Source organism: Leptinotarsa decemlineata, unplaced genomic scaffold (genome assembly GCF_025532065.1).
Source record: "Leptinotarsa decemlineata unplaced genomic scaffold, Ldec_3_MD MMD2_tig00078422_RagTag_RagTag, whole genome shotgun sequence".
Lineage (NCBI taxonomy): Eukaryota > Metazoa > Arthropoda > Insecta > Coleoptera > Chrysomelidae > Leptinotarsa > Leptinotarsa decemlineata.
This window is the reverse complement of record NW_027412747.1, coordinates 20,332,770-20,349,259: the sequence shown is the minus strand read 5'-3', so window position 1 is coordinate 20,349,259 and position 16,490 is coordinate 20,332,770. Positions and strand designations below refer to the sequence as shown.

Sequence of the window (16,490 nt, the reverse complement as noted above, 5' to 3'; positions counted from 1 at the left end):
GTCTCTTGAGGAACAGTAGGTAAAATGAATCTAGCAGAACACTTTTCTCACACCACAAAAAACACTATCTCGTGAGACAATATGTATAATGAATCTATTGAAACCACATTTTCCACGACAGAACAAAATACTGTCTCTTGAGGAACAGTAGGTGAAATGAATCTAGCAGAACACTTTTCTCACACCACAAAAAACACTATCTCGTGAGACAATATCTATAATGAATCTATTGAAACCACATTTTCCACGACAGAACAGAATACTGTCTCTTGAGGAACAGTAGGTAAAATGAATCTAGCAGAACACTTTTCTCATACCACAAAAAACACTATCTCGTGAGACAATATGTATAATGAATCTATTGAAACCACATTTTCCACGACAGAACAAAATACTGTCTCTTGAGGAACAGTAGGTGAAATGAATCTAGCAGAACACTTTTCTCACACCACAAAAAACACTATCTCGTGAGACAATATGTATAATGAATCTATTGAAACCACATTTTCTACGACAGAACAAAATACTGTCTCTTGAGGAACAGTAGGTGAAATGAATCTAGCAGAACACTTTTCTCACACCACAAAAAACACTATCTCGTGAGACAATATCTATAATGAATCTATTGAAACCACATTTTCCACGACAGAACAGAATACTGTCTCTTGAGGAACAGTAGGTAAAATGAATCTAGCAGAACACTTTTCTCACACCACAAAAAACACTATCTCGTGAGACAATTGAAACCACATTTTCCACGACAGAACAAAATACTGTCTCTTGAGATAATATGTAAAACGAATCTATTGAAACCACTTTTTTCCACCACAAAACAAATTACTGTCTCTTGAGACAATATGTGGAATGAATCTACCAAAAACACTTTTTTCACAACAGAACCAAAAAACACTTTCTTCACACCAGAACGAAGTACTATCTATCGAGGCAATATGTAAAATGAATCTAGTAAAATAATTTTCTCACACCACAACAAAATACTGTCTCTGTGAAATGGATCTACCAAAACAATTTTTCACAATAGAACAAAAAACACTTTCTTCACACCAGAACAAGGTACTATCTAATGAGGCAATATGTAAAATGATTCTACAAAAAACAATTTTTCCACAATAGAATAAAAACATTTTCGTCACACCAGAACAAATTACTATCTATCGGAGCAGTATGTGAAATGAATCTAGTAAAATACTTTTCTCACATCAGATCAAAATACTGTTTCTTAGGACAATATGAATCTATAGAAAACACTTTTTCCACACCAGAACAAAACACTACCTCTTGAGACACAATATTTTCTTCTAGTGTGGCAAAGTATTTCAATAGATTCTTTCCACTCCAGAGGTTCCAATTCTACCCAAAATTTAGGATGTCTTTCGGGTCAACGAAACCAAATCTATACTGCGAATACGCACTAAAATTATGTTATAACATGTCTTTCTGGTTCTTGAAGACATGTTTCCGGAGTTCAGTTTTCCCAAATTTTGTTCAAATTATTGTCAACAAAAAAATATATGAGATAACAAATATCTTTTCATGTACCTATGTGATCATATACATTGTCAATGAAGCAAAACCCATAAAAAATATTTGGAAACGAATAATCAAGGATATTGGCGAAAGTTGGTAAACTTTGAACGGATCTTTTATCTAAGTAGATTGCGAAATACGAATAAATTAAAAATTAGTTTTAAATCCTACACTAAAAAAACTAATATGCATCAAATCTTGAAAGGTAGCATTGGAACCACTGGTGATGCTGATTTAGTTAGCGAAACGCGCGTCAAGAAACAGTATTTCTGTTCTTGTGGGAAAAGTGTTTTTGATAGATACTTATGAAATGTTTTTCTGTTGTATTAGGAATATTAAATTTCACTTCACTTTCAATCAAACAGGGAGCGGTGTGCGAAATGAAAGGTATATAATCGAATGGTGATTAACGCCATGTGTTGTCACTGAGAAATGCACGAAATAAAATCGTTAGAATGGATTTTGTTCACTTCCTGGGTTTTACATTATCTTTACTTTCAAACGAGTGAATTATGAATAGACTGACCCGCTACTTGATGATAATAGATAATAATTAAACTATTTTTACTAATATATTAATTCCTTTTCGATAACCAAGTTGGCAACATGAGGAGATGATTGGTTACATAATTCGTTGAATTCATATGAGTAAGTAACGCTCTTAAGCAGACTTGCTCTTCTGTGTTTCTATATTTATTTCATAAGAAATACTTGTTGATTTTTAAATATTTTTGGAAACGTATATTTATTCTTTACTTAATATTTATTATTGTTGTGGGTACTTACTTGTTGTTTGTGGAATGTTTGCTGCTTGTACGACTGAACTCGTGCAACTCTGAAATTTAGAAAGTTGAGATTCATTAATCAAAAGAAGAGAATGATGTCACATGCATTATGTGAACATCTTATTGAGTGAAAAATACTTTTCCTAATTGAACAGATTCTGGAATGAAATTGAAGCCAGTTTGGTATTGACAGAGGGAATAAATCATTCTCCAAATGTTCTTGTTTTTCAAACATTTTGAAAACTGTTGTTTTACCCCTCCTGAAAAATATACTACAACCGGTGGGACTGTCGAAACGTTAATTTTAAATTCTGTGGTTGTGCATTTTTTACTTTCGTTCATTCTTTATTTGTATTTTTAGTGAACGTTAACAAAGCTGATACGATTTACGTCACTGGCATAATGGGTTTGTTTCATGTTATTGAAAACGATACTGGTTCGCTTATAGACTGATCGAGTTAGGGGTATATTATATTTATCAAGCGTAATCGGTCCCAATATCTGTTTATATTTGCAGAAAAAAGAACAATTCGAAAAGCAGAGTTTAAATTGGCCTCGTCTGTGTTCACCAATAAAATTCATCATGTCTCCAACGGTGTTGCCAAGTGTATTGGGTTTTAATGTCCAATCACAGTTATCCAATTTGACAGACGCCATTTTTGTTGTTATTGTTGTCAACTCAGTGTGAATACAACTGTTATAATCCGATTTGTTTGTTATAATTTTGTAATTAAAGAACGTTTACGTTATTACGTCATTTCCAACCATGGTTTTCGTGTACATTTTATTTCATGTCGAAACTTTTTTCATTAACATAAAAGTTAACGGGTTCATATACACTTACTTCCATTTCTGTGATATCAACATAAAAATATCTACTGCCGTAGATACTATGGAAACACTGTTTTTATTGCGTTTTGTGTTATTTGGATCCCATGCATGATTAATTTTCTCTCCCAATGCATTTCTTGAACTTGTTTTTTAGATTCAGTTGTCGAAAGTGGCTGTGATTTTACTATGAATCACGAATGAACCCGAAACTGTTTATACACTCCGTGAATTTTAAGATTTGGCAATGTTGATTATTTGTATTGGTCAATCGAACAAGACGCGGGAGTAGGCCCGTGACGTCATGGGCCTAGAAAATCCCATTTTCAACAATTAATTATGGGAGAATAACGGTATTTAGAAAGCTGCAACAAAGTGCACTCTTTTTTAATTTGAAATTACTATCAACTGAACTGTAAACCAAATATCATGAAATAAGTCCATTGCGCCTCTGTAATTAGGCGAGATTTTTACAGGCGCAGCTTGTTCGCTGTAAAAATCTTTTGTCGTTTGAATGTTGGTTTATTGACAAAAAGGCACCCATGTCTGATACCTGATGGAAAAACTGCAGCAAATTCCGTCAAGCATGTATGCAAAAAATCGTGGCGATTATATATATTCTACCCTGATATGAAGCTGATAACTATAATTTTGTCGATGTATAAACAGTAGAAAGTTGAAAGGTCTTTTAAAAGAGGTATTACACAGACGTGTCCATTCAGAATTTGTATATATGAAGCATGAAGAATGAAAAGCAACAAAAGACAGTAATTGTTTGTTATTCACTGAAGTCAATAATCATAAATTTACAATTTTTTGACATGGCGTATTGTTGTTCATTGAAATGATAAAAAAGTAACTCACCAATAGAAAAACGAGAGCAACTGAGGTGAAGGAGGCAACGGAGGCAATGTTGAGTTTTCCCATTGTCACCTGAAAATAAAATCAAGCGCTATGAATTTATAGAGATATGTATTTTTGATAAACACCTCACAAGTGAACCAAAATATAGTGCTGTTCATCAGAAATTAATTACTACTTAACTATTCTTGGTCATACAATAAGTTATTCTGCTATAACTCATTTCCATGAAAAAAAAATCAACGTTGTTTGAAGGTGGTTGACAATATTTCTTAGTGAATTTCATTAGTTTGCACTTCCAGAAATTTCTGGAAAATTTCATAAACGGGCCAATACCCCATATAATCAATAACAAATTCATTAATAACTTCAAATCCAGATATGACGATGATGATTATAGTCAGCTAGTCCATTATCAAAAAGTTTAGACTTTGATTCCAATTATCGTTTTAATAATCAGCAAAACACCAACAGCAGTGGCAGAACTTTGTGAAACTAATATTTATGACATGTGAAACAATAAACAAAACACAATAACAAGCTAATAAACCTAACAAGCTAATGAGCAAGACGATATTTGTCCTGGCGAGACAAATATCGTCAGAAAAGGAAGCAAAAACGGATAAAATATCGAGATTTTCTCTTCGAACTCCGCAGACTCTATCCAGATCACTCTGTCAAGATGGTTGTTCTGATTATTGGAGTCCTTGGTGATGTTCTCTCCACTCTGGAATCTTAAAATCATACCGGCTTGCCGTACTAAGGCAGAAATCTTTCTTGGCTCACTGCGCTTGCTCAGGGCATATGATTCTCGGACCCAATGATCATTTATTGGCATACTATGGCATACTATGGAATGTTCTGGTTCTGGGGAATATTAGACCGTAACTGTTACCTGAATAAGATATTCATGATACATAAAAATCATCAGAAGCATGGTGGGAGTGAAGCCCAATATATTTTGTATACCGGGTGTCCCACATTTTATGTGACAGGCAATATCAGGTTTGTTGAAGGAGATACACAAAAATGTTTCATACAAAAGTTTTAGGAGTTCATGAGAGCTATATTTTGATATAATTTTTAAATATACAGGGTGTTTGGTGTAGGTGCTACAGACCAAAATTCCATTTTTTTAAATAGAACGCCCTGTATATCATTACATATTCAGATGCTACGTTAAATTCTGATATCATTTCATATTTGGCTTTTGAAATTCGGTTACGGCGTTGTTGAGTTATTGCACTTTTCCTTAAATATAAAGTTTCAGAAAAACTTATTTACACGAATCCAGTCTATATCTTTTATTAAATTGAACTAGACTACTACTGAATACAAACCATTATTCTCACCTCTACGATACGATATCGATATCAGTTGAATATAATATTGAAATTCTTGAGAATGTGACTAACTTGAGGGTGAATTGCTTTATATTGCACAATTTCATCAAGTAGCTTATGCTTGTTGATGCCATAGTAACAAATGTTGTTGAATTGTATCTACTTGTCAGTTCGATTCAGTGATTCTTTGCAAAACAGTAACTGTGTTCTTTGTGCGAAAACTCCAGTATGCCTTTCGCGTTTAGTCCAAGTGATTGCATTGATATGTTATTAATTTTTGGGGAATGTCAGAAAAACTGCCGTCAAGCACAACGTCTATACCAAGAACGTTTTCCAGACAGACCCATTCCGTCACGAATGACTTTTTCGAGAGTTGCAGAAAAATTGCGAACTGGGTCATTTCCTTCTACTATAAAGCATCGTCATCATACGAGATCTGTTAGAACTGAAGATTTAGAGATCAATGTGTTGGCTTATATTATTATTCATCCACATGTTTCTATCCGTACTCTTGCAGAAGAAGTCGGTGTGAGTCAATCTAATGTACAGAGAATTCTGAAAGAAAATAAATACCACCCATTCAAAATTCAGTTGGTACAAGGTTTGAAACCCACGGACTTTGAACGACGACTTGAATTCATTGCTTGTATTCAGGTAATATTACATGAAAGTCCTAACATATTCAGTCAAATTTTGTGGAGCGATGAATCGCGATTCCACAATAATGGAGTTGTAAATCGACATAACAGTCACTATTGGTCTCAAGAAAATCCCCACTGGGTCCGCGAAAGTAATTTTCAAACTACTTGGGGTATTAATGTATGGTGTGGATTGTTCAATGGCCGCATCATAGGACCTTACTTTTTCAATGAAAATCTCAATGGATTGCGATATTTACATTTTCTAGAAAATGATTTGATCCAGTTGATGGAAGATATTCCCATAGCAGAACGACAAGGAATTTGGTGGAAACAAGATGGTGCTCCTCCTCACAATTCACAGGTTGTTACTGAATATCTGGATAGAACGTACCCAAATAGATGGATTGGTAATAAGGGTCCAATTCGGTGGCCGGCTCGTTCCCCAGTTTTATCACCGCTTGATTTTTTCCTATGGGGTTATTTAAAAGATATTGTTTTCACTACTCCCCCTTTGAATGTGGATGATCTGAAAATGAAAATTCGACTAGCGTGCAGTGATATTACGCCTGATATTATAAGAGCGACTTGTACGAGAGAAGTGATTCGACGTTTCGAAGCCTGTATAATATCTAATGGGCATCACTTTGAACAATTTTTATGACTTATTTCTAGGTACCTACCATTCTTATGAAATGATTTATCAAGTTATATTATTTACATTGTTATTAATTAAAGATTTGTTTTCGAATACACCTCTTTCAATTTCGCAATTGTTTCATATTCAAAATGATTCCTGACTGAATTCCACAACTCAAAATTGAAACCATTACTTCGAACACCCAAAATTTTGACTAATTTTCATGTGATCTGATGCAGAGAGAATAATTGTATGAGATATTTTTAAAAATAATAGTCGTTCTCAAGACTTTACATTTTAAGCAATAACTCAACAACGCCGTAACCGAATTTCAAAAACCAAACATGAAATGATATCAGAATTTAACGTAGCATCTGAATATGTAATGATATACAGGGCGTTCTATTTTAAAAAATGGAATTTTGGTCTGTAGCACCTACACCAAACACCCTGTATATTTAAAAATTATATCAAAATATAGCTCTCATAAACTCCTAAAACTTTTGTATGAAACATTTTTGTGTATCTCCTTCAACAAACCAGATATTGCCTGTCACATAAAATGTGGGACACCTGGTATAATCAATTTTCTCAAAGATAGATTTTATAACATATTTGTAACATTTCAAACATATTTCAAATAACTCTCTATGTAGAAACATTACATTCTTAAAAATAGTTTTTTAGACATGTACAATCGATGGAAATGAGATAATCTACATAAACTATATTCAAGATTAATCATTGGTTAAATCTCCCATATACCTATATTTGAAAGTATCCCATGGTAAAATTGCTTTAGAGAATTGTTCAGTTACAGAGTAGACCTGGTAGATCCGAGGGTTTTAAAAAACTTTGGGTTTAAAAATTTACAATCTGGGGCCGTTTACTTTTTAGACTTTTTTTTGTTGTTAACCACAACCCATAAGGCGTTTTTGCCTGGTCCTGGTTGGTGAAGGTTCTACCGGTGAGAAAGTTACCGAAATGCTTGAAAATACGGTAGTCGATTGGCGAGAGGTCTGGGTGTAGGGTGGGTGAAGCTCTATTCCTTTAATTTTCGGACGGTGCGAACCGGCGTTGTCGTGGAGCAGGATCGGACCCTAATCTGTTGACTAGTGTCGGCCGCTGTTGATGTAATTTTCGGTACATTTTGTCGATTTCCGGTTGATGAAAATTATAATGACCAGCCGCAGACCACCTTATATATAGTTACATATAGTAACTTGAGTTTTCGCCTTTGGGAAGTTTCTAGGTAGCTCATTGGTGTCCAACTACTTTCCTAAACGTCTCCTGTTGTCGTAGAGGATACAGTTTTCACGTCATGATCAGATCTAAAAATGATCTTCTCAGGCTTTTTGATCTTTCTAAAAATTGAAAAAATGAACAGCATCAATGTATATATTACAAACTTCCCTAACGATCAGTACTCGTAAATATACCACCATGGTGATACCATATGGTGATATAAAAACACATGACATTATAACGGACAAAACTTCTGAAACAACCTAAAACTGTAAAAAGTAGTAGATTTTTTGACGTTTGTTTGAAGGTGATTGACAATGTTTCGTGATGAATTTCACTAGTTCGGACTTCCATTGTCTATTATATAAAATGATTTGAAATCCCTGGAACAAGTAAAAAAGAATAATTAAAAAAGAATAGTTGAAAATAACAATTATATTAAGCAACAATAAACCTGAAATGAAATGATAGTAAAATAACCTACAAGTAAAAATATAATAATTGAATAAATAAAAATTAAAGGAATGCAAAAAGAAAATAATAAAAATAAAAAAGTGTAGAGATTCCAAGTCACGTTAGTTCACGACGTTTCGATTGTTGGTATCTACAATCGTCTTCGGGTGATGACTGTCATCACCCGAATCTCTACACTTTTTTATTTTTATTATTTTCTTTTTGCATTCCTTTAATTTTTATTTATTCAATTATTATATTTTTACTTGTAGGTTATTTTACTATCATTTCATTTCAGGTTTATTGTTGCTTAGTATAATTGTTATTTTCAACTATTCTTTTTTAATTATTCTTTTTTACTTGTTTCAGGGATTTCAAATCATTTTATATAATAGACAATGGAAGTCCGAACTAGTGAAATTCAGATTTTTTGACCTCTATCTCCGCCAGACTGGCAACATATTTGTTCAACTTTTTTTTTGTGCTGTGCATCAAGAAAAACTGGTTCTTGTTTTTGGTGTTAGTATACCGTTGTATAAACTGTGATATAAACTGAGATCAGATTTATTTTTGTATTCTAAGGCTGATGTGGTGATACCGTTTGTTTGTGGAACCAAATACCTTTCACAGACATCAATACATAAACTTGTTTTCGGTATCTTGAGAATGAATTTCGAAGTAGTTTCCATAGAATTTAAATTTTACTGGGTGTTTAAATGCTTCTACTCAAATCAGTTTCTATTAATAACGATCAAGTTGATCAGTGAGCGCTGTTTTCTTAAAAACAGTTTCGATGTAATGGAACAGATGAGAAATATACCGGGAGTCTGAAAAGTCTCAGAACCTCTGACTTAAAATGAATCTATTGAAAACACTTTCCCAACAGCAGAACAAAATTATAACCAAGTTGGCATCCTCAGGAGATCATTATGACTAATGACATTATGAAAAATGATCTCCTGAGGATGGTAACTTGGTTAACGAAACGTGCGCCGAGAAACAGTAATTTTGTTCTGGGAAAGTGTTGGGAAAGTGTTTTCAATAGATCCTAATCGAAACTTATTGATACGATATGCCAATTTTAATACAAATCGAAACATTAATCTGTATAGTAACAATTTCACTGAAAACGAAAAGAATACGCGATGTATAGTTAATGCATCTAGCTGCGTCAAGTAAGTCAGGTGACTTGGATCTGCGATCTTATGTCGAAGCACGATAGATTTTGTTAGTAACTAGAATTTATAAAATTATGTATCATCTGGTGATGTTTTGAAGACTATCCATTTTCTTTATCCAACCTATTTAAATCAAAACATTATAATTTGTAATTATAATTCGTCTGTATAGGCATTTATTCACTTCACACAGTTTGAAGGTCTTATTTTTCCTTGCGATGAATCCTTTAACTTGAACCCAAACCATGGACAAAGGAATACTAGAGACGGAGTGTAAAGTATCGTTATCGGTGATGGGACTTGCTTTGTTCCATTGGACATTGTGTCTATGAATATTACTGGAGTTTTTCAGCAACACCAAGCCATTATTTTAACACCTCGGCATGTGTTTCGATCACCAAGTGATCATCTTCAAGAGGAAGGTCAAACTCATTGTGTCTATGATAATTGTACTTTCAAATAAATTTGACAATTGATATTTTGTTTTCATATCGGTGAATTAAGCTGTGATTATTGAAGGAAATGAAATTTAGGAATACATAGAACCTAAAAAATCTTACATGAATATCCACTTTTTTAAAACTCGAAATATTGCTTGATAACAAACTTTTAGTTGAAAAATGGAAGTTTATCGATGAAATTTTGGGATTTTGTAGTATTACTTCAAAGGTTAAATACCATATAAACTAACATCTGAGGTTCGTTTGCGATGAAAACGTGAATCTGTTTTTTATTCATCAGTGAATCTTTCAGTTTTTTTTTATAATTACGATATTAATTTTTTTATCATGTGTTGAATTCGTTATTTTATACGGGTGAATATTTATGCGAGGCTTAGAACTATCAGTTCTGTTTGAGAATGTATGGAACCAATTTCAGAATCAGTTTTGTTATTACTTTTTATTTTAACACTATATCTTCCATTATGAATTGTGAGATTGTGATGTGTCTGTAATTATGCAGTACAGGAAACTTTTTATCAAGATGATTTGGCACGAAGATTGCAGTTCTTTCAAAAATCCATTAGTTTCTGAATAAATTATTTCGACATCTTCAATTATTCTTACAAAAATTTCACGTCAAGAAATAACCGGTTTCACCGAGATATTCAGAAACGTTCCAGCAAAACGAAAGGAGACAATGGTTCCACTTTGGAGAATCGACAAGACATTTTTCAGTTTCGTTTCAACAGTAGGTATTATTACTTTGAAGAACTAGAAGAACTAATGAGTGATTTTTTGCTGGTATCTTTTTGGCAACATTGTTTTTGACAGATCACTCGTGATTCGTGTCTTGTGTCATTGTCAAATTTGTTCAGTTTGGTCTATAATTTAACCATGAATCGACTTACGAATGAACAACGCTTGCAAATTATTGAATTTCATTTTCAAATTCATGCTCGGTGAGGAAAGTGTACTTCTTTCAATTTATGGGCAGTTTCGTCGGCCTACTGAGGTAGCTATTCGGAAGCTGGTGACTAAATTCCGAACCCAGTTTACATTATTGGACATTAAACCACCAACACGCATACGTAGAGTGAGGACAGAAAAAAATATTACGGCTGTATCCGCCAGTGTTCGTGATGACCGTGAACTGTCGATTCGCCGCCGTTCGCAGCAATAGGACCGCTGTTACTCCACAATGTGGACAATTTTGCGAAAGGATTTGGGTGTGAAACCTTATAAGATACAATTGGTGCAAGAATTGCAGCTGTATCTTATAAGGTCTAACATTTGGTGAATGGGCGCTGGCAAAGCGCGGAGGAAGATCCTCATTTTTATCGAAAAATTGTGTCTCTTTTGAGCTCAGTAACCTCGAAAAACCTGGGACTATTCCAAATGAAAAACCAAACTTTGACCGAAAATGTATTTTACGTTTTGAATCGATTGACGAGCAACTTTGTGAGAAAAGAAGTGGAATTCTGGACACGGATCATATCAATTAGAATTCGAAGTCATTTTGGCTGGCAAAAGTACAAGCGTTGCTTCTTGATAATTACTCTTCAAGGAATCAATTAGCTACATAATTCAGAAAAGAATGTGACCTGAATCAAGTGTTCTCTCAATTTTATTTAGCAAAGAGTTTCTGTTCATGTCTCGAGAGCAGTTTGTTAAAAACATCTATTCAAATAGCTAAGTAATATGACTTCAGCTTTGAAAAACGAACATACTTATAAATTTTGAAAAAAGAACCCGAATACTTCATATTGGTTGACACAAGATAAGAATTAGTCACATAACATGATAAACAGTTCATTGAATTGAGTATTCTCTGGGTTTCATTCAAAAGATACCATATTGATCAGCTGATATGATACTATGAAACATTCCATAGCAGGATACCTTGCTAGTCAATTACTGGATGTGGTTTCTCCAACTCAGACTTGGAAAAATTGTCATGTTTCGAAGTCTGTTCTTCTTTGCTCTTGCGCGACCAAAACGACCCTTTTTTGGGTCGGATCGTCACATGTTATGAGAAATAGGTCCTCTACGACAACAGAAGACATTCAGGACAGTGCCTGGATACCGATATCCAGGCACTTCCCAGAGGCAAAAACCCACCAAAAAGCCATGGTTATGGTGGTCAGCGGCTGGTTTGATTCACTATATCTTTCTGCAATCAAGCCAAATCATCACAGCAGAGTCCTATTGTGGGGAAATCGACGAAATGTACTGAAAATTGTATCCGTAGCAGTCGGCACTGCTCAACAGAAGAGGTTATTTTTCTTATCGTATATTTTCACAAGAGTTATTGTAATTTTTGTGTGCAATAAGCATTCATGCTAACGATAAGATAATCGTGGGTCAAAACATTGGTCCTTCGAGCCGGATATTTTTAAAATCAATTAAAAATACATGATAATTTTCAAGTTTTTACTTGAAACTGTAAGTGAACAGTAAACATCGTACTATCGACATCAGTGAAATCTTGCACAATCCGAATCAGCAACATACCAATTCCAGGATTTCAAGTGCTGAAAATCCATTGCGTACAAGCAGCGATTTATTAATCTTTTCAACGAATTCACCGCCAGCAGCATCAATATCTTGTCATAATCGTTAGTGGTCACATTAAATCATTTGGACTATCCTGTCTTATCCTACTCACAGATTGTTTCATTGTTCGAATTATCGTTTCAAACCTTGTAGAGTACAGTAAGAATTAAATCTTGTCCTGTCTACAGTACATCTTGCCAGTTATTTTTCTTATCCTATCTTTTCACGAGAGTTATTGTAATTCTTGTGCATTAAGCATTTATACTTACGATAAAACAATCGTGGGTCGCATTCACTGAGATATTACCAGTTTAAAGTATACTCATGAAAGATAGAATACTCAGAGAGAAATTGGATGATCGTAAAACCAGTGAAGTTCAGTAGTGTGTTGCAGATCCTCGATGTCTTATACACTCGTAGATACGTCTGGGCATTGTCCTGATAAGGTGGTCTATATCTTGTTGGGGTATTTCATTCCACTCTACTTCTAACTCATGTCTAAGTGCTGCCATAGTTTGTGGGGGCTGTAGTAAATTCAGCAGTCTGCGACCCACACATGTTCAATCGGTGAAAGATCGGGCGATCTGGGTGGCCATGGCAAGCGGTTAATATCATGCTGATCCATGAAGTCTAGAGTTACTCTAGCCACATGCAGTCTAGCATTGTCTTGTAGAAATATGGGGTTCTCCATAGCCTCAAGATATGGAAGGACTTCGTGAAAGTAACGAACAGCTATCATGTTGCCTCTAATAAAGACTGAAGGTGTCCTGCTACCATATGCAATGGCACCCCATACTATTAAACCAACAGTATGGTGAAAATGCCTCTCCACTATCAAACTGGGGATCTCGTTTTTCACCACGACGCCTTTATACTCTTGCTCGTTCATCGTGCATACCCAAACAAGAGCGATATTTATTGCTGAAGACTACGCGGTTCCCAATTTATTCTGTCTCTGCACCATTACAATCGGTTGCATCGATGCTCGAGTCAGTGGCAACTGAGAGTCCAAAACTTCTTATTCGCCAATATACTGTACGCATTCTAGAACCTTCCGTGTCTTCAAACCACTGACTAGCAATTGCGCCCTTGTTCCCCTGCGACGATCAGTGACCCTTGCTCTGTGTCCTTGGCCTTTTTCGGTCCATGCCTGATAACATCATAGAATAGTACGCAAAGATCGATTGGTTCTTTTTGAAATTTCTCTAACTGAAAAACCTGCCTCACGTAAGCCAACAAATCGTCCTCTCCCGAAATCACTAAGTTGAGGAATACGAGGAATACGACTAAGGCTTCGCGCTCGAGGCATAGTGTTAACAATACGAAACACTTCACAATAAACTCTTCAATAGTTAAAGCACAAATGAGAATAAAAATTCGAGGAATGGTAACTGCTCACACAAAACAAACCGTTAAACACTGGTCAGAATAGCTTCCCATACGGCTGGAATTTTACTGGCCTCAACATAAATACACATGCAAAACATTATTGAAATGTTTTCAATATAAATGGGTGTTTTCCTTTCTTTGTCACTTAGTATGATATAAAGTTTTAACATTTTATGAGGATATTGTGGCAAACAATCAAATACTTTGCTGAGATTTGGAGACGCCTGTATCTGATGTAGATCTATTACTTCTAAAACCAAATCGTTATTTAGATACATATAATTTTCCGCCATTTTTGTCTTGATGGGCACTTAAACAAATTGTTTTATTTACAATGTTGAAATTGAGTAAAGCATTTAAGATAAGTTCTGGTGTAGTTGACATTTTTCGGAATAGTTGCTCCAAGTTCTTAAGAACGAATGGCTGACATCTTCAGGGTCGCCATCTCGAAAAACAACAATCCATAGCAAGTAATTTCTTCAATTTGACAGAAATATAATATTTTCCAATTGAAGCTTGTTATTTCAATTTCTTTCAGACATTCTGTATGTATAATAGTTTTCAAAGTAGCGTATTCATATCGGAAAAAGAACCAAAACATGAAACATATATCGCGAAGGTCACTAATGAGAAACAGCAATCACCTCATTAACACACGTACATTAATAGTAATAACATTATGTAAACCCTGCCTGGTAATTAATAATTAATGTCTAGTTACTTGGTTGACACAAATACATCGGCGATCAACTCGTAATGCGCTCTTGAAACGAGTCTTCCAAACAAGGCGATGCAATTTGAACCAAAAAAACAACAGCATGTCCAGGGTGATGTCAACGACAGCGTAGGCAAGTAACAGAAATTCACGTAAGGTCATCACACCAACGAAACAGGGATCCACGCAAGCGCAAAAAGAATCAAGGTTCGCGTCTGTGAATTCCCAAATAAAACAAAAACCCGAAGACTTACCGCTGGAAAGTTCCTACGAAGAAAAGAATTTTCAACCCGCAGAAGTTTCACATGTAGGTATACCACGGGAGGTGCTGCTTAATCCCACCTGTTGATTCGAATCCACTGAGCGCACAAAACACGAAAACTTCAATTCACGAACCGAGCAGGGGTCACCATATTGCCGATCGAAACTCTTTTGTCGGTGTCAGCTCTTCGAGAAACTAAAATCACGCGCACCTTCGCAAAGTCGCCGTCCACCGCGATCCGCGATCGAAAGGAAAAGTTGTTTCAGGTGGGCCGCGGGAGACCAGGTAGGCTGTGGATGTTGTCACTGAACTTGAGGTTCGGGTAGAGTCGCGCCCCGTCGTCGGTTCGAATGAAAGAAAAAGTTGGTGGTTTACCAAGGTGATGAGATGAAATCACGTAACCGTGTGTGTTGACAAAGTTGAAGAGGCGACTCATCTTTGTTCCCCTTCCTTCGGGTCGCTTTTTTATAGTTTCCGCTGGTAGTCCCTGTATACTTGTTTGGAGTCCTTTTTTTATTCATTCTATTTTTATAAGGTTATAATAAATGCCTTTGAAAAAGACACGAGGTTGATTCTATTCTCACCAATTTTTTAAAGGCATTCGACCGAGTAAATCACAATTTGTTGTTGCATAAACTAAACGTTTTGGGTATTCAGGACAATATTCTGAAATTGAGTAAACATGATCTTGCCTGCAGAGTCTAATATGTAAAATATGATAACTCAATATCTTTCTCAACCACAATTCCATCTGGGGTACCGCAGGGATCTCATTTAGGACTATTACTTCTCAACCTTTTTGTAAATGACCAGAATGATGTTATTCTCTATGGTGAATTATTACAGTACGGTTTATCTAACTATGCTGGTGTGTAATAAACTTATTTCAATTGAATATAGACAAATTTAATTGACTTATTTTTTTCCGAAACGAAAATCTCATAAATATTCCATATAAAATCAAGTAATTTTGGAAACAACTGGAAACAACAAATACAATCAAAGATTTAGGAATCATTCATGACCCAAAAATGTTATACAAATCCCATATTGCAAATGTTACTTCTGTAGCACCACAATTGTTAGGTTTCTCTCTTAGATCTGCAGAGGAATAATACCGCTCTCTTCCTTTAAAATCATATATTTCTAAATTGTTTGATCAATAATCGAATGTAACTCCGCAATTTGGTCTTTTCATACAATGTTGTTATTGATATGCTTGAAAGTGTTCAAAACAAGTTTTTAAGGTACTCTGCATACAAACTGGGATATCATATTGGTTAATATAACTATAAAACTATATTGGCCATTCTTAACTCAAATACTCTTGGCTCATAGAAGATTAGAATAAGATCCTACACTAATTTACGAAATAATCGATGGTAGCATTATTTCTCCGGAACTTGTTGAACTTATACCTTTGAATATGAATCCAAAGAGAGCAAGAAATACAGAAATATTTCATCATACCATTTCATCTCACCAACAATGGCCAGAATGAGTCTATAGGTAGAATTTTGAGACTTAAAACAAACATTTAAAATGTGGATTTAGAATTTTTAAATTCTTCTTTGGAGTCATTTCAACAGACTGTGGAAAGATTGTAATT

The 16,490-nt window shown here is 34.9% G+C and overlaps 1 protein-coding gene across 1 annotated transcript in view; it reads right to left on the bottom strand.

Moving 5' to 3' along the window:
- Window positions 1–15,257, bottom strand: part of pio (zona pellucida domain-containing protein piopio) — a 54,330-nt gene extending 39,073 nt beyond the window's left edge. Inside the window, exons 1-3 of the mRNA XM_074186500.1 lie at window positions 14,874–15,257; window positions 4,026–4,094; window positions 2,335–2,383 (exon numbers count right to left, since the gene is read on the bottom strand). Of these exons, the coding sequence (XP_074042601.1) occupies window positions 2,335–2,383; window positions 4,026–4,088 (112 nt within the window). The 5' untranslated portion in view covers window positions 4,089–4,094; window positions 14,874–15,257. The remainder of the gene's footprint in view (window positions 1–2,334; window positions 2,384–4,025; window positions 4,095–14,873) is intronic.
- Window positions 15,258–16,490: the final 1,233 nt, after the last annotated feature.